This window comes from Phodopus roborovskii, unplaced genomic scaffold (assembly GCF_943737965.1).
Source record: "Phodopus roborovskii unplaced genomic scaffold, PHOROB, whole genome shotgun sequence".
Lineage (NCBI taxonomy): Eukaryota > Metazoa > Chordata > Mammalia > Rodentia > Cricetidae > Phodopus > Phodopus roborovskii.
The window spans coordinates 58,646,334-58,666,423 of NW_026126480.1; the positions used below are offsets into that span (position 1 = coordinate 58,646,334).

Consider the following 20,090-nt stretch of genomic DNA (forward strand, 5'->3'; position numbering starts at 1 on the left):
GACCAATCACAACTCAAGGCCCACTTCTCATCACTGTCACAATGGGAATTAACTTTTCTAACCTGAGATCTTTAGGAATATATTCACACCAGAGTTCTCCAGAACAGGCTATAGATGACCATGAGACCTGAAGCTTCTATCCAGGCATGGTGGATTGGTTAGGGATATGTATGTACCTTTCAATACATTGCATGTTGGATCAGGGTAAAACCTTGTAAATGTATGGCCTTTGGGAGTCTGAGCAGAGATGCACAGCCCAACCTTAATATCTATTTCTAATTCCCATTTTCCTCATCTTGGGATGTTTGTTCTCGTCTTTCTAGCCAATGAGATGACCTTGTCTCAGTGTGAATCCTCCCAAACTGACTCAAATGCATTTTATTTAATCAATTTAAGTTGTCGTGGCTGATTTGGCTGAGTGTGCTCAAATGCCCACCAGAATTAGGTCTTGTCAACTGCACTGCCTTTGGTTCTCCACTTTTTCTTGTTTTGTGCTTGTGTTGTTTGTGTAAGTGTGTTGATGCTATCACACTCTTAACAACTTTTCCTTTAAACTATCCTCTTGTCATTACCCTGTGCTTCCAGTTTCGGAAAGATGCTGTCTGACAGCGTGCACAAAGAATAACTACTCTTATCCAGTTAGCGTTTGCAGACCCACATATATTCGCAGTCTTTGCCTCAGCACTGTGATTCCCTCTTCCGAACACTGCATTCTACATCATGATTATTCATGTCCTTTTCTTAGCCTTTGGTCCCCATGTCCTTTAATAGCTGGGCCTTTCTGAGTCTTGTGCTTTCAGCAATGTTACAGGACCCAAGGGTTCTGTTTGGCTTTTTCTCCCCTGAAGGTGAGGGCCAGCAGGCTGCTCAGAATTAGGAAGTAAAGCGATAATGTGCTGTCAGCTGCTCAGCAGAACCCTGGCACCCACAATTATCTGCCTTCAGAGGGTTTTTGTTTCAGAGTGTTGGTAAGAAGCTGGTTCCTCAGAGCGAGACTCAGTGTTGGAGTGAAATCAAATGTGGCTACAAGCCTGATGATCCCAACATTGTACATGTAAGTTCAAGCACTTAACATTTTTTGTAGTTCTTTGTGTTCTGAAAGAAGATCTAACACTTTTAATAGGAAGGTGACTTTCATCAAGTGTCCCTTCATATACACACACACAGTATCAACTGATTGTTTCATGTTTAGAGTAACCAAGGCTTGGAAAATGGAGAAACTGGCTCCCAACACACTGCTAGAAATTGATAAAAATGTTTTAAAAGCAGTACTGGCTTCTAAGTTGTATCATTTTGCACCTTTATTTGTACAGTGATATTCAACAACAGCATCCCTCAAGTTCTTCCGAGGAGTATCCCAAAGTTGAGGAAAAGAGGGAAATGAACAATTCAGCAATGCTGAAGATCATCAACATAATCAAAATCCCCTGCAACAGAAAGAAACAATGGAGTCATGCTATTAGGACAGTGATGGGTTTTCTAATCACAATGAAGTAGCCACATAATAAACCCCTACCTACCTCCCAAATTAGTGAAGGATAATGGGAATACAAGCCATACCAGCATAACATAGGATAATATTATTTTCTTTAAGAAAAACCAAACAGGATATTTGCTAAATTATATGCAGGAAACTCTCCATTTCATAAACATAGCATCCACAGAGGAATGCATGTCTGAAAAGTGGTCTCTCGACGGACAAAGATAGAAGAAAGCCAAGAGATAGGAAAATGGTAGAGACAAAAATAGAAAAGGCAAGGAAAAGAGGGGGAAAGAGAAAACTATTCCAGAAAAAGAGTAACACATAGAAAAAGAGACATGAAGAGAAAGCTAGGCGAAAAGCACCACTGAGTCCTTTCTAATTGTTACAGAAGACTTTGAGAGTAGATTGCACCATGCCAGCTAAGAGCACAGATAGCCATACACACTTGGCTAGGAGTCCACAGGCAGACCCTGGTATAGAGATGGTCGAAGCCTGCCCTCTTCTGAGAGTGGATCCTTCTATTGCCATTGCAAAAGTTCGTGTGATTAACAGTCTAATTCTATGCTAAACTTGTCTGTTGAATCTTTATGATAGGTTAGATAACCAAGGTCACCTGGGTTTTAACAGTGATCTATTATGTAATGGTGTAAATTATTTCAATACTTTAGTCTTCTGTGACAGGAGGTGTTTTATTTCCTTCTTTTTTCTGTTATTTTGTTGTTGTTGTTGTTATTTATTTTACTCTGAATAATGCTACAGCAGTGTTCTTGCAATACATGTTTATATACAGGTGATTTAATTGCAGTAGAGATAGATACTAGGCTGAAAGCTATGTGTGCTTCCTATGTAAATGCATGTTGTCTCCTTTCTCTGCCATCTCAGATGATGACACATCTTTTTCATCATGTCTCTGCTTGCCAACCTACTTCCTCATTAGTCATTGACTGCTGCCTGGGAGCTTCTGATTGAATCCTGGTAGATGCTGACTATATTGATAGAGAGAAAGCAAGTTGAAGAATTTTATAGATGGTTTTAACCAAACTGAGGAAGTTCTTTCTCTATCATGGTTCCTTGAGTGTTTTTGTCATTTAATGATGAATTTAGTCAAATGTTTTCTATGTCCACTCAAATATAATGTGGGTTTCATCTTGTGTTTTGTTGATATGGTATAGTAAATACATAGATTGCCTTACACATACATTACATTCTTGGGACACAGGACATCTGTGGTTGGTGATCTTGTGTACATATCACTAAAATTAACGTGCTTATATTTTACTGGGGACTTTTACATCTGTACTTATAAGAAATATAGGTCTTTAGTTATCTTCATGGGTTTTTGGTGTTTAGGCCTGGTTAATTTCAGCCTTACAGAACAGCTAGACACTGTCATAGTAAAGTCATGTTAGTAAAGTTGCCTATCAGTTATCTTGAACCTTGAACAATTAATGCTAACTGGCACTTTGTAAGAGGGCACTTTTGCTCCAGTAGTCTTGAGTGGAAAAGATATAGTTGCTAATCCCAAGGAGTTTGAACTGTTTATCTTGTAGAACATCTATCTACTTTGGAATTTCTTAAGGACTACTGTTTGAGATTATGTGAGGTCTACTGGTGACAACAGGTGATGGTTTTAGTAAGATCATATCCACCGAAGCTCCAGTATACATCTTGTCTGAACACACACACACACACACACACACACACACACACACACACACACACACACGAACATATCTATATGCTGAAAATCACAAAGAATGATGATTAGATTAAATTGGAGTATTGGCAAGGGAGCTTGGTATATCTTGTTCCTATTAGCTGTGATCCATAGAGTCATTTATATTTATACATGTTTTCAATTTGAGTTGGAAAAAGTTATAGGGGCTTCTGGAAGCTATTGGTCATTTGTCCCCATATATCCTTTAATATTAGCAAGATCTAGTTTAAGTTGTGAGCATTCTTGGATCACACAATTGATGTCTCCTGAAGGTTAAAATCTCAGGGGATGGGGCCTGGACTGAGGAGTGGGAAGAAGTCAGAAGTTAAGTTTGTGGCTATAGTTTCTTGAGTACTTTTTTTCCCTTTATTCACTTTGTTCAGCCAGTCCTCTGTACCACTTTAGGACAGGACACTTTGTCTTATCCTTATCTGTTGAGGACCCAGGTCACTGTAGAACTATCTTGAGTAGACACTGCACTCAAATCTCTCTCTCATAGTTAGATTTCAGAAGGCCAATACTGACACACAGCTGTGACACATAAACAGCGTCTGTGTTCTCTAACATTTCCTTTAGAAATTCCAAGCCTAAGCTTTTCTTTTACACATTTCTAGTTTGTAAATAGCAGACATTTAAGGTTTTTAAATGTCTTTGAGTGATTTTTGTTTTATTTGCAACACTCCATTTTCAGAGAAGGACTGATTTAAAAAAAATTCTGCTCAGCATGACCAGGACTAATTCCCTCTTTTCTGTCCCCTACCCCTGGGGGTCCTATTACACCTAAGCACACCACATGCTAGCTATCTTAGAACAGCTCTCTTTTACATGAACCCCATTCTCTTAGGTAGTTTTGAACTTCTTCAGCAATTTTTTTGTGGGCACTGGGATGCAAATTATTGCCTCATCTTGACTAAGTATGCACTGTACGATGAAGTTAGTCAAGTTAGTGGTCTTTAATATGCTACTTGACTATCATTTTTTTCTATATATATTCATTCATTCCTTTTACATTATTTTACACCAATTATTGTTGTATTTTGAACAAAGTAGAAATGTCTATTTTCAGTTTATCATACTTTATCAGAATCTAAGTATAATATAATCTAAATGTGAAAACCAAATAAAAGCTATAGGCACTCACAGTTATAATGTATATTGGAACTTTGAACCCCAAGCATTCCACTATGCCACCATCTTTTAATATCATTTACTTGCATATTTTATTCCTTTTATAAGATATTGAGTATTTATTGTTGTATTCCACAATGCCAGGTAGAATGTTGGTCTAGTACAGTGGACTCTTGACTGTTTTGAGCAAAAGGAAATACACATTTGTCCATAATACTCTCCAAATGGTGCTGACTGGGTGCTAACCTTTTTATTTAAACCATTTTCTCCTCACTCTAGAAATGGCACAGGTACTTACAATGAATAGAACGGTAATAGCACCACACTGAATACCATCTGGAGAATAGCCACAAATGAATTCTCCATCTAGAAGGAAACCAAATATGAGGAGAATGATTCCAGCTGCTGCTCCCAGGGCACTAAGTAAATTCATCACCTGGCTCATTTTTATCTGCAATAGAATCAGAACATAACACAAGACTCAGGCCTACCTTGCACCACAAACAGAGCAGTAGGGGTGGGTGAGTATTGGAGAGCTGGATTAGTCACAACACCAAGAAAACACCATGTGATAATTTATGGCATTTACAACTCATAATACACCTCAGGCTTCACCCACAGTGAATGAGAACAGTCAGACAACCTTTGATAACCCCTCCATCTCTCACATTCTGTTTTTGGGTTAACTTCCATTCAAACAGAAGTAGCTATGGCATGTTTAAATGTTCATTTAAAGACTACATTTGACCAAACACTCACTATATTTCTCTGTCACTTTTACATCTTCCTAAAATTACAAACTTTTTGGGCTGGTGAGATGGCTCAGCAGATAAAGGCACTTGCCACCTGACAACCAGAATTCCATCCCTGGAGCTCATGAGTGTAGGAGAGAACCAGTTCCCACAAGCCATCTCCTGACTTCCATAGGTACACCGTGACTGCCATAGGTACACTGTGACTTCCACGGGTACAGTGTAACTTCCATGGGTATACTGTGACTGCCACAGGTACAGTGTGACTTCCACGGGTACACTGTGAGCGTAACAGATACACTGTGAGCGTAACAGATACAGTGTGACTTCCATGGGTACACTGTGAGCGTAACAGATACACTGTGAGCGTAACAGATACACTGTGACTTCCATGGGTACACTGTGACTTCCACAGGTACACTGTGACTTCCATGGGTACACTGTGACTTCCATGGGTACACTGTGACTTCCATGGGTACACTGTGACTTCCACGGGTACACTGTGACTTCCATGGGTACACTGTGACTTCCATGGGTACATTGTGACTTCTAAGGGTACACTGTGACTTCCACAGGTACACTGTGACTTCCAAGGGTATACTGTGACTTCCATGGGTACACCATGATTGTGACATGTATAACTGTGACTTCGGGTACACTGTGGCATGGACATGTACCCTTCCCCCATATACATACCCAATAAACAAAAGTAAACATTTTTAAATTACAAAGTTTTAGGATGTTCTTTGATCCAAATAACTTACTGCCATATAAATTATTATCTAATCTTTGTTTCTTTGAGTGAGAATATGTCTACATATCAGCAATATGTTCTTTACATTCATGATTTCATTAGGTTGTCTATATTGTGCTTTTCCTGTGAGTCAAAACTATGGCCTGTTAAGGCATTTGGTATGCACTTGGCATCAAAACTACTTATGGAAAGAATGAATGACTGAATGATTGGATTACTGAGACCCAATCTGAATTAATGATCTGAGACCATGGGTGAGTCGTTGAACTGTTCTGTGCCTGTATCTTCATGTAGAACATGAGACTAAAACATGATAATCTGGAAAAGTCTCCTGATAACTAATGGTTTCTGATTCTATGATGATTTTCAAATTACTCAGCAATTATAATTTTATAAGGTAGAAATAGAACTCACGAGAGTGTCTGTAGTTTTTCTTTTCAGTGCAATCAGAAAGGCTCCAGAATTAACGAACTACAAAAAAATAATAATAATAAAATATCTTCATGATGGGCATGTTAAGCTAAAGCAGAGGGTTCCTCAGGTCAGATCTCTGCCCACTTCTTCCCTATTCCTCCTTCCTAAGGCAACAGAAACTCCAGAGGAGTGAGAAGGGTGAACCACCTCACATACTGCCCACAGAACAGGGGACAAAGACTGGATCTGCTTCACTCGGAGCCACCTGTTTGAAGAAGAGGCTGTTTCTACCTTACTGGACTTTGATTTCCTCATCCATTTCCTGTTATTGATATCATGACTCAGCTTCCAAATGACACCAGTGTCATCAGTTTAGGGACACTAAGGTCATATAGTCATTATAGTCCAATCAGTATGTTCTGTTGGATGGGAACACTAGATACAATTTCAGCCAACAGACTAGAGAGAGAGAGACAGAGAGAGGGAGAGGCAGAGAGAGGGGGAGAGAGAGGGAGAGAGGATGGAAGGAAAGTAGGAAGAAGGAAGAAACCACACACACTAATTTTTATGGTGGTGAGTCAAATATGGCAGACTCATTGCCTAGTGGAAACTTAAAATCTGAGTTTGGCCCAGATATATTTAAAATTTCAGCCTCTGCTTCCAGCCCCCTTAACAGTGGACACTCTTCCAGACTGTTGGTCAGGCAAAGAACCTCCCTCCTTTTATATCCAGATAATCCCTGTTCCCATCCTTTGTATGAGATTTACACCTAATTAAACAACCCCTCATCCTTTAAGCCCTGGTCCAGCTAGAAATGACTCTGGACAGTTCCATTTACACTTAGATATTTTTTTCTTTTGGAAGTAGCCTATATTTCCTCTGCCAAATACTTGTAATACCCCATGGTACGAGGACTTGTGACCAGGGACTGCCTTGTACTGAATTCCACACCCTGCCCATTCTCTGATGCTAACTAGGTGCTAAGTTATTGTGGACTACATGTGATTAAATAAGCATCTCTATGTGGTTCAGAGGGCACATCCTGCCCCTGCTTCTTCACTTTCTGTAGAGCAAACTGCTTGCTTATTAGCACCAGAAGCAAAATCATATAGGTATAAGAATTATGTTGACCTCTTGGCATGGTTTCTTTCTGATTAGACTAATGGATCCTCATTGTCTTGTTCTTTGAATACAGTTTACCATATATTGCAATTAATTTTGAATGAATTAATGGACCATAACAACCATAAAACCCAAAGGAATATTCTCTCCAAATTTCAATAGTCAAAGATGAGCTACCATCAATTCTGGTGATTCAGTGGAAGATAGAAGTATTTGCCGGGGTTAATATCTTTGTGTCATTTTCTACAGAGTCTGTCTTGTTTTATAATCAAGAATTCATTCACTAACACCTTGCCTGATTTATATGCCTTGAAATTGAATCAAATGCACTATACTCACCAAAGCAGAGCCCCAGAATGGATATCCGGAGATAAATATAAAAGGAAACCTTGGGTATGGGTTTACCAAGGTGAAAAGGAAAACAACTCCAAACGAAAAGTTCATGATTCCAAACAGGATCTGGGTGGTCTGCAAGCAGAGGGGAAATTGAGCTCAGAAGAAGTGTGGGCCCATTCTACGTAAATCTTTAGTTCAAGGATTTGGCAGGTACCATCTTTAGGGAAGGATAATGGACATCCCTTTACAATATTCCTTTAATGTTTTCTTGATTCCTCCATCTGGTAATTGTTAAGAGGAGAATGAGTCTAACCCTCTGCTCCCAAGCTTAAGGTCAGGAAGCTTTCAGGCCCTATTTGTGTCTCACTAAACTCCCCAGCTCTTTAGCACATGAGGCACAAGGGGCCTCAAGGGGACACTAAGGAAAATCCTCTTGGAGGTGAATGTTCCTCTGAACCTTCTGAAGCAGTGTGGCATTCCAAGCCTGGAGCATTCCTAGTGGCTTGCTCTTTATTCTCCCTGTCCTATGCTTGTAAGGCATGTTCTCCATACACTGTTAATGTTAGGCAGGGAATCCATGCATGTTAGAGAAGCCTGGTGAGGATAACAAAAAGGACAGAAGGTGTATGCCTCAGGGGTCATGGCCTATGTGATCTTTTCACTATACTTCTTTAGTCTGGGTGAGCTCTTTTGTGGCAGCACCAACATTCAGTGGCCAAATCCTAAGAGGTATGTATGCATTTTCATCACATCTGGACGATTATCCCTCTTGAATGTCCCACTACCCATTCAATCCATATGTCCTAAAATGGGCTCACTTTCCTCCTTTAAGCTTGATTTTCTGACTTCTTTGATTCTGTTGTTGATGCTGTCATTGTTTTAGGCCTGGGATCATCAAGTCACCCATTCTTTTCAAGTTCCCCGATTGCAACAATCCCAAAGCAGCTAACTGTCCTATTATCTCTGCTCGTAAAATCATACATACTTCAGCCAACAAGATGGCTTGGCAGGTAAAGGTGTCTGACAGTAAGCTTAACAAGCTGAGTTTCATCCCTGGAGCCTAGATGGTGGAAGGGGAGAGAGGACTCCTGAAAGTTTTCCTCTTACTTCCACGTGCATACCACACATACACATGTGCAGTGGTATGCATATGACCATATATGCACACAAATAAACACAGGTAAAATATAAATAGCAATCTGACACAGAGGAATTACAAAAACATACATATTTGATTTTTACCCCATTTTCCTGTTGTAGATAATACTGGGGTACTTAATTCATAAACTTTTATTTTCTCCTACATGTTGGTGGACACGTAGAGATGTTCCTCCATTGTCCATCATCATCCAGAGCACTTAGAGACTTTTCGCTTAGCAATATGAAAATGGGGTTCTTTCTGCTTCCTCTTGGCATGCTAGCTCATTTCTTGTACCACAGAACACTATTCTACTGTATGGGTGTAACATGACTAATTGATTCTTTTTATTTTTAGTCTTCTTAAATCCTTTAAGCCTAGATTGACCCCTCCAGCTCTCCTCTACCATCAAGCCCCCTCCATGCTTTCCGTGCATTGCCTACCAGTGCTTTCTGCATCTAGTATGCTTCTGTTTTTTTCCTTTCATTTATATTTATTGAAATTCCAGCCTTTTGTTGGAGTCTGGATTAAATGCCCAATTCGTTGTGAAATGCGCTCACCCCCCCTTTTTTTATTGTTAGATACAAATGCTTTATTGTCCACAACACATAACAAGATGGAACACAATACAAAAGCAAACACAAAACTTTCTATCCAAAAGTTTTATTTGAGTTATTGATAACATTATAGATGTGGTATCAAGAGCACTTTAAGAAAAAAGTATGCCATGTTTGATGAAAATTATCTATTCATACATACTCATATTTAGACATCAAAAGCATCCTGCAAAATAAGTTTCAGAGTAAGAGAACAATGATTCACTAACTGAACGAAAATATTAACAAACATACATTTCAGACATTTTTATGAAATACACAAATGTACATATTAAAATTGAGTAATATGTCAATGGAGATTCAGTGATGAAAAAGGTAAGAGCTTACTGAGAGATGCTGAAAATCAAGGTCAAGCTGCAACTCAATTTGGTTTATAGTTTTTCTAGAATAATTCCCATTGTCTTCCCCAAACTCTAAATTTATCTTTGTCTCCCTCTTCTGTCACTTCCTCCTTTTCCCCCTCCACCCGCATTCAGTCCTTGCTGTCATCACATATCAGTCGTGAGGGTCTCAGTTTCTCTGATAAGCTAGAAACAGGAAAGACTTTCTTTAAATGCCTGCTACTACCAGGACTAGCTTTCCTTAGTGCTCAACAGCAGTGAATGAATGGTCCCATCAGTTAAGTGGGAACAACAGGAAATAGCCTCTGTGTATGATTACAATAATCACAAAGGCTTCAGGTCCTGGAATGCTCCCTTACAGTGTTTTAGCTCTTTCTTGCGTGTGGACAATAGGTCAGTGCCTCAGCCTTTTGCTGTAGGTGAGGTCTTAGCCTCCAGGCAGATCTAGGTAGCTGTCTCTTGGGTACTTAACAATAGACAATGGAATAGCACTTTAGTAGAACTGGAAAATGTATCTGTAAGTTCTCAACACTGGTTTCTGTTACATCTCTTATCTGAAGTTTGAAATGCTTGGCTATATGGTCTTAACAGTAGAGTATTTCTGGATTTGTTCTTCTCTGGTTTCTTACAGCTTATTGTTTTCTTCTTCCTCAGCATTCTATCCTTTCTCTACCCTTGCCACTTTCTTTTTCCTCTCGCCATCATGCTTTAAATGCTCTGTCTCCACTCCTGCTGCCAAAGACAGCCCTTCAAGTTGGCCTTCCTGCAGTTGTCACTGGGTCTGCCACTTCACTGCCAATAGTATCATTCTGATATTGCTTTTGCTATGTATGTTGCTTCTTTCTTCATTTTGCCAAATCAGCTGACACAACTAAAAGTAGTCAAGATCACTCAATAAATCCTTTTATTGAGTCTCATGTACCAAATCCAGGGATGGTAATGCTATACAATTCTTGCCAGGCAACTCACTAATTAAGTTGGAACAGACTGATTAGAAATCCCATGGAATGCTCACATAAATTACAGCCAAACTTTGTGGAGTTGCAATTACACCCAGATATCTTAGCACCAATCATGGTTGTTGACAGCTGCATTTTAGCCTGAATATAGCCTTGACACAATCACAGCCTTTGAGGTTTGCAGTTTGCCCCATCACAGCAAGAAGGTAAACAATTCAGTAATTTCAGGAAGTCCTTGAAAGTGAACAAGAAGTCCAGAAAGTAACTTCCTGACAAGAGTAAGCAATAAAGATGCTAAGAATTCATCAAACAAGCCATCCTGCAAAGAAGAGTCTGAGACAAAACAAGCAGCCTAGAAATAGGCAGAGACCACCCAAACTGCCCGAAAGAAGCCGAAGAAAAGGCAAGGTGCCTGTGAGAAGTACAGACCAACTGAGGCTCCTGGAAAGGATACTCTCCAGCCACAGGCTGTGCAGCATGCTCCAGGCTCCCAGTGAGCTTTACCCACAAGTCGGTGGGCATAGGTAATGCATCTGTCTCTGCATAGTTTTTCCTCCAGTAATTAATGCTTAGTCCTGTAGGTTACCCCAACAGAGCTCATTGCTTTGCCAAGGTAGACTTTGGTGGGGTCTGAATTTTGATAAATGGTGGGCTCCCTATCTGGTGTAATTAGATACATATGTTCTATCTCACATGGGAAACTCTTGGCATACAACAGTAGGCCCCAAAACAAGTAATGTGATTGTTCTAAAACAAAAGTGCCCACCCCCTTTTAATTGGAAACAACTTGTCCAACTCTGGAGTTCCCACTGCCACTATCACCATTTATGCTCCTATTAGATACTCCATTGAGATATAATTCTCAATATTTTCTTTTTTTATTATTATATTTTTATTTTACATGCCGATCCCAGTTCCCTCTCCCTCCTTACTTCTCTCCCTCCCTCCCTCTCTCTCTCTTTCATTCCCTCCCTTCCTTTTACCCTCTCTCTCCTGTCACATGCACCCTGACCACCCTCCTCTCCCATCCCCCCACCTCCATTCCACATGTAGGGCTATGCTCTCCAGGTGGGGTCATGTAATCTGTATTTTCATGCTATTATTATGTTTGAATGATACCTTTATTTTCCTCAGTGAGGAAAAACTAGCTTGCAGTTATTTCTGTGAATACAGCAACTAACATACTTACTTGCACCTAGTTCTATTTCTGTTAACATAAACTATTTCATTCAAGACTGGACTCCACTGTATTTGAAGAGGTGCTGAAGCAGATTGCACTTGCCTAGCAGTCTTCCGTGTGCCACAGGATGATCTTTCTTATATCTTTTTTTTTCCTGAAAAAGATTACTTTCTATATTCCATTATGGGAGGCTGAAGTTCAAAGGACAAAATATTCTCAAAGATGTGCATTACATTACAACCTCAAATGTATGTGACTACCTCTCACCTGCCCATTACCTTAAGAAAGTTTGGTAAATATAATTGGTATTTGTTGAATTAACAAGTTGACTGACAGAGAAATGAACATTTGCCAGGACCCCACCACTAGACAAAAAACTACAGGCAACTAAGGACTGCTGAGAAAGGGAGATTAGTCTTTTAATTGGTGAATTGGTGATCCAAGTACAAGTGGTCAGCAACACTATGAGAACCAGCAGATTGTATTTATTATGTATTTGTATATTTATACATACATATAACAATCAAAAAGAGACCACAGTTTTGAGAGGGAACAGTGGAACTAAGTTTATGGGAGATTATGTACTTATATTTTTAATTTAAAAATGAAAAAGAAAAACAGGCTATTCTAAAAATATTTATACTTATATGCATAAATAATCATATATGTGAATGTTGTATAAAACTGTGAGTTCTGAGCTTTTCTTGGGCAGGTATAAAAATATGTTACAGTATGCTAAGCTAGGGAGTCTGGCCTAACTTCTACTTGACTGTCATTTTCCTTTTCCTCTATGCAATTGACTAGAAAAATCTCAAAGATGGTTGGCTTGAAGGCTGTTGTTTTTTAAGAGTCCAGGAACATTGAATTTATTCATCTTGTATTTTCCTGCTGGCAGAGTCTTGTGCATAATTTATATAGAAGCACAATCCATTCTTCCTCAAGTGAGTGGAGATGGAAGTTGGAGGTCATTCCTATTGGAGAATGTATGCCACCACATAGCTTCTTACCCACCCCCAACCCTGTGTAGCATACACAGAGGGACACATTTTACTTACCCCTAGGATCTTCAATTTTCTAATAAGGACTTTCTGCAATTTGTTTTGGGAGTTATAGGCTGTGGCTATAAGTCCTGTTGTTCGGTATCCTGGACTGGTGATCTCTGGAGGAAATACTAGGAGCACAGGTCTGTGTATGTTGTTTGAATCCATGATGGTATAGTTGATCTTTTCAAGTGGAAGAAAAGGATGTAGCTGGTACTCCCATTTAGACCATGTTTGTTTCCCGTACTGAGGCTATCTAGAACACTGGCATTGTTATATTTTGGCTTAGAATTATAGAACCATAAAGTCACAGAGTCATAGAATCTCAGGAATGGTCAAGAGCCCAAAGATATGAGTTAAAGTGCCCCCACATCTGTGTATTGGATTGGAGAAGCTGACTAGTGGTTTTGATTTGGTCAGAAAACACTGTGTCCTTGAGCAAGTCACTTGGTCCTCTGTTCTCACAACTTCCCCATATGTATTTCAATCTGTGAAATCTTTTAATATCCAAATTTCCATTTTTTCCACTTCAGATGTAGAGAAGAGAAAACCTTTCAAGCCTTGAACTAATTAGTCAATTTTTTAAAAAGCGCTTTATCCATGTTGCCTGTCACTTAAAAGGTATTTTTTTTGCCACCTCATTTTACTAGCTTTATCTTATAAACCCCAAAGCATAGTGGCTTCAAAGAACTACATTTTTATTTTGTGGACACTGCCATTTTTATTGCTGGTTTTCCTGGCAGGTACTGTTCTATTAATCCATGCCAAGTTTTCTCACACATTTGTGGCCCACTAGAACTTTTGTTCTTTTTTTTTTCAGGACAATAATGCCATTCAGACTCATGTTGAGTCATTTGGTAGTGTCCCATTAGCTTAGGCAAATTCTATAGGCAGTTTAGACTCAAGTGATAAAGAAATAGACTACTTCATTAGTGGATCTGCCCTGTCAAATTGCAAAGACATAAACAAAAGAAAGAATTTGTTTACTTTTTAAAGGTGTGTGTGTGTGTGTGTGTGTGTGTTGTGTGTGTCCATGTGTGTCTTTGTGTGCAGGCATCTATGGAGATCAGAAGAGGTTGTCACATTTCCTGAATCTAGAGCTAGAGGCAATTTTGAGCTGCCCAGTGTGGGTCCCCTGTAAGAGTACTCTTAACTACAGCTTTCTCTGTACCACTGTGGGATATGTATGTATTACAAGTATATGTATGTACACATGTATATCTTGATTCTATATCTATATGTATTCACACACACACACACACACACACATACACACACACACTGTGATGCTCTGTTATTCTGTTATTCATCCCTTCCTACACTGAATTTTCTGTCAAGACCAGAATCTTGCTAGTGGAAGAGGTTATGTCCATATCGGACATAACAGTTTCACCAGTTCAGTCCATTATCCTCACGTCAGGGAGCATGGTGGTATGCAGGCAGACATGGTGCTGGAGAAGTAGCTGAGAGTCCTAATCTTGTAGGCAACAGGAAATGGTCTGTCTTTTATACTGAGGGAAGCTTAAGCACAAGAGACCTCAAAGCCTGCCCTCACAGTGACACACTTCTGCCAACAAGGCTACACCTACCTACTTCAAGACCTACTTCCTAATAGTGCTACTCTCTATGAGCTTATGGGGGACAATTACATTCAAACTACTATCTTTTTTATTTTATCTTGTTGCTAACTATTCTTGGGAAGTTATGATGATGCAAGAGATGAGAACGAGTTCAAGGCTTCTTCTCTTATTCCCTTGTGGGAAAGGCTCCCAAGTCCTTTTATTTATAACATAATGTAGATTAAGCTTATTTTTCTTTGTTTTGAAATTTCTTGTCTTTCTATTGAAAAATGATATTCAGCTGTAGAGAGTAGGACAGTGACAGGTGTCTTCTGCCTGAAGGTCTCCAAGTCCTCTGGGTGTCATTTGTTCTTTAAATTATAAACACTGACTCTAGACCTTATCCCATGAAGGACTGTGAAAGTCCATTGTTCCTTCCAATATCTTCAGTTATTTTGGGGAGTGACGAGGAGACATGAGAGGAAGAAAGCAACTGGGGTTTCTGTTTTGCTGAGTTGTCCTGGGCTGTTATCTTGGCTTTTATGGATGATGACTCACTGTGTTGTCATTGTACTGAATCCTTATTAACTTCGAGTAGTAATAAGGGAGCGTTTCAAGATGCATAGAGTATTTTGAAATAAAAGCAGGCATTAGGGATGTATCTTCTGACATACACTTTGCAATTCCTATTCACACATATATAAGTATGCCCATGGAACTTCTCTCCATATAGTGTTCCCTTTTTGACTACTAGGGACTTGTCTATCAAAGATGAAGTGGTATTTGGTTTATGAGGTCAGATGATTTTTTTTAATGCCCTTGCTCTTTCTACTGTCTAAGAAAAAAATATAAAAGGTTTGCGTTAGGATGTTTGGGTTGCCATGACTAAGTGCCTGAGATTGGGGAAAGTTTTTTTCTTATTATTTCCTCTCTCCCATGCCCCCCAACCACCCTCCTATCCCATTTCCTCCCCCAGACTCCACATGGAGGGTGATGCCTTCCAGGAGGGGTCAACAAAATCTGTCAGTTGGAGTAGGGTCTAGGCCCTCTCTCCTGCCTCTAGGTTAAGGGAGCATCCCTCCATGGGGAATGTACTCCCAAAGTCCTTTTGTGCACCAGGGATACAACCTGGTTTCACTGTCAGAGATCCCTTAGACTGCTCAGTCCTTCTAACCGAGACCCATGTTATGGGGGTCTGAGTCGGTCCAATGCTGGTTTCCCAGCTATCAGTCTGGGGACCCATTAGCTCCTCCTTGTTCAGGTCAGCTGTTTGTGGGTTTCTGTAGCCTGGTCTTGTCCTCCTTTTCTGATCTGAATTCCAGTTGGGCTCAGTGTTTAGCTGTGGATGTCTGCTTCTGTTTCCATCAGCTACTAGATGAGGGCTCTCTATGATGGTGGGTAAGTTAGTCATCGATCTCATTATTAGGGAAGGGCATTTATGGTAGCCTTTCCACTATTGCTCAAATTGTGAGTTGGGGTCAGTCTTGTAGGTCTCTGGACATTTCTCTAGAGTCAGTTTTCTCTTCAGACCTATAATGGCTCCCTCTTTTATTGTATATCTCTTTTTTCTCTCATCTATTCCTCCCCTTACTCAATATTCCTAGTCCCACATGCTTTCCTCTCCTCCCATTCTCTTTCTCCTAGTTCCCTCTCCACTCACTTCTCTCCCCACTCCACTCCCCATATGCTCAGGAGATCTTGCCCCTTTCCCATTCTGTGAGGAACCTTGTATGAATCTCTTAGAATCCTCCTTGTATCCTAGTGTCTCTGGCGGTGTGAATTATAGGTTGGTGATTTTTTGCTCTATCTCTAAAATCCATATATATGAGTGAGTACATACAATGTTCCTCATTTTGTGACAGGATTACCTCATTCAAGATCGTTTCTTCAAGTTCCATCCATTAGCCTGCAAATTTCAAGATTCCATTTTTTTCCCCCCGCAGAGTAGTATTACATTGTGTTTATGTGCCACATCTTCTTTATCCATTCTTCAGTTGAGGGGCATCTAGGTTGCTTCCATGTTCTTGCTATTACAAATAATGCTGCTATGGACATAGTTGAACAGATGTCTTTGTTGCATGCATGGATGTTGATCATTTGGGTATATGCCTAAGAGTGGGATTGCTGGGTCCTGTGGTAAACTAATTCCCATTTTCCCGAGGAACCGCCATATTGATCTCCAAAATGTCTGTACAAGTTTGCACTCTCACCAGCAGTGGAGGAGTGTTCCTTTTCTCCACATCCTCTCCAGCAAAAGTTGTTATTGGTGTTTCTAATTTTAGCTATTCTGGCAGGAGTAAGATGGTGAGATTGAGGAAATTTGTATAACAATTTTATTTATGATTCTAGAAAATGAAAATATTAAATCTGGGTGCCATCAAACATAGATTTTAATTTTTAAGATTATTATAATTACCACATTACTCCCTTCCCTTTACTCCCTCCAGTCTCTCGCCATATACCCCTACTTGCTCTCCTTCAAATTCATGGCTTTTTTTCCCACTAATTGTGAATATAATATTACATATGTATTTCTAAATATAACCTGTTCAGTCTTTAGAATGTTATTTGTATGTGTGTTTCCATCACTGTTTGTCACTGGACAGCCATTTGGTGTGCCCTTTCCTGGGAAAGACTTCTCATGCTCCCAGCCTTTCTCAGTTGCCTGTAGTTCTTTGTGTAGGGATGAAGGATCATGGGCTTTTCCTCGTCAGTCTGGAATGTCATTTGGTATCATACTCATTCAGTTCATGTTTGGGAAATCATGTTGGCAAGACTTTATGGATTTTGCTTCTGATGTTACTACAAGACAAATCACAGCAAACTCTATTATGTAACTCTTACAAACTCTCTGCTTCCTCTTTCATAGTGTTCCCTGAACCTTTAGTGTGGAAAAAAATGGTTTGTATGTGTTTCCACTAACACTGTGCTCCACAAAGTCTGCACTTTGAGTCATTATGTTTTTCTATAGTGGGCTCTTTCTGTTGTAAAGAGAAGTTTCCTTGATGTGGAGTGGACTACACTCACCTGTAAGTTGGAACTGACTCAGATGTTCCCTCCATGAGGGATAGCTTTCAAGGTCAGAAGGTACCATGAAAGCTTCCAAAAGAGGGAGGCAACAAATAGTCTTAACCAAGCTATGATGCCAGTTGACTACATCAACCAGCATGGCACAATAACCCTAAGGGTGTAGTAATAGTGCCACACAAGTCTTGGTGGAAAACAAAAATTCTCTAATTATAATAAAGATGTATTCAATAGGAGGGAAACCAGGCCTGGTACTGGAAACCTAGTTTTCAGTGCTGGTGAAATCATGGTCATTGAAGGATAATCTAGAACCCATAATTTATTAAACCATCACATCCCTAACAATAATATATAAACAATTGTTCTTATTCCTACAAATGTAGGGTTTTTTTTTTTTATGAGGCTCTCTTCTTGGCTTTCAGGTGGCTGATTTCTTCTGATGCCTTTGTATGACATTTCCTCAGCTCTCTGGTGTCCCTATGTAAGTCTCTCCCTCTTTACCCTTCCCTCCTCCCTCCCCATCTCTGCCTCTGTCTCTTTGTATCTCTGTGTTTGTCTCTTTCTCTATCTCCTCAAACCCTTCCCCCCATCTCTCTGTGTGTGCAGTAAAAGAATTTCATAGTGGAGTACAAATTGGCTTCAAGCTCACTAGCCCAGGCTGGCTTTGAACTTCCAATTCTTCTTCATATTCTTGAGTGCTAGATGTATAGGAATGTGTCACTGTAGGAGGGCACTACTCCCACCATGAGGGTCACAGTCTTCTATTTTCACTGGAACCTAATATCTTCAAAAGATTTATTTCCATTGTTATTCTATGAGGAGTAGGACTTCTGCATTAGAATTTATAGGTAGGATATTTCAATCCAAAGCAAAGAGATAATTTGTTCAGTACTATAAAGCAATATTTATCATCTATTTGTTTGTTATCTATCATCCATCTAGCCATCCATCTATGTAATAATGATTTGTCTTTGTAGACATCTATGGCATGCATTTTTTTGGTCTAAGAAAAGTTTCTGTGGAACAGAATAACCTTCCTTTCATGATATTCACTATTTTTTTTTTAAAGGAATGACTCTTACATATTTTTTTCTGGAGTTTCAAAATAAACTCTCCAGTTTCATCATCCATAAAGATGCCAAGGAGTCTCTTTTCAGCCATCTTAGTCCATGGCATGACCTGGCTTCAGAATTTTACAAATTTCCCCATCTACTGCTCCTAATAAGCATTTGTATACAAGATTCTAGGTGACATTGCTCATGAAGGTTGAAAATGCTTTTCAGAGTGTGTAAATATAATGAAGTTGATTGCTGTTATTATTTTCTTCTGGGCAAAGTAGGGAAAAAGAGGGAAGATCTCAGGGATTTGAGTTCCTAAACCCAGCACCATAGACATGACCCACTGCTCTGTGTTCTGAAGGCTCCTCTTCTCATCTGTAGCTACAGAGTTAACATTGCTGAAAAATAAATGCAGAATCTCATTTAGCAACTGGATGGATTACAATGCAAGGTAAATTCTGTCCTTCAGGGGTGCTTCTATTAAAGTAGAGACATTGCTAAGAACAAATGGAATTTTAAAGTTGAAATGGCTAACTATGGTAAGACTTTGCAAATTTGAAAACATTGAATCTGGAATTCTAATGAGTCCACTATTTTCAGGGGAGGAGGTCCCTTTGTCCCAAGTGGTACCTGGCTATCTATGAGAATATTCCCTTGCCAGAAAAGACTATTATGGCCTCTCCTGAAGGAGCTACCATGTCAGACAATCCTGCTTATTATCAGAGCACACTTCTACCCACCCTCATTGTTTCTGTACTATAACTGGACTTAACTGGCCACAGGCCCCAACTTTAAGGTGGAAAATGTGGCTTGTTAGACTACATGAAAAGTACCTGATATCCAACATTATGTGCTTCAAAATTATCCCTCAGCTTTAATATCTCTTTTTTATGTATGTTCTTGAGGCTTCTGTGTTTACAGATTAGGAAGTTCAAGTATACACTCAGAGAAAGAGAGAGGAGAGAGGAAGAGAGAGAGAGAGAGAGAGAGAGAGAGAGAGAGAGAGAGAGAGAAGACTGTGCAGCTGAGTAAAATGCTAAGCTTCAGAGCTGACAGAAAAGCAAGATTTTATCCAAAGAGAAGAGGATTAGAGAACTGTGGTTGACTTTGAAGACAGAGGGTAACTGACAGTTTTTTAACACGATTCATTTGGCCACAAAAAGTGAAATTGGCTCCTAATACTGACAAAGCTGTGAGTGCAGGCATGCGAGAGAACGCTGCAACTTCTTTCAATACAGTCGTTTGCCATATTTTCTGTTATAATATGCACATGGCCACCCTTCCCTGACTTCTACTCTTCTATCTCTGGCTGTGGTTCCTATTTCACCAAGCACTGAACAAATCTAATGCACACAGCTACATCACAAATGTGGGGAAGATATTGGTATTATGGGAAAACAGAACCATTAAGTAGTAAGCTGAATTGCCAACCACACATTGAAATACTAAAATTGATGACAAAAAC

General features: G+C 39.6%; 1 protein-coding gene across 1 annotated transcript; it reads right to left on the minus strand.

Moving 5' to 3' along the window:
• Positions 1 to 1,276: 1,276 nt before the first annotated feature.
• On the minus strand, positions 1,277 to 13,265 carry Ms4a5 (membrane spanning 4-domains A5). The gene is made up of 5 exons (XM_051193973.1): positions 12,997 to 13,265; positions 7,710 to 7,838; positions 6,249 to 6,305; positions 4,627 to 4,779; positions 1,277 to 1,427 (listed from the first exon to the last, which is right to left on the minus strand). Exons 1-5 carry the CDS (start codon positions 13,147 to 13,149, stop codon positions 1,320 to 1,322), a joined length of 600 nt encoding a protein of 199 aa, XP_051049930.1. The 5' UTR covers positions 13,150 to 13,265; the 3' UTR covers positions 1,277 to 1,319.
• Between the last annotated feature and the right edge of the window lie 6,825 nt (positions 13,266 to 20,090).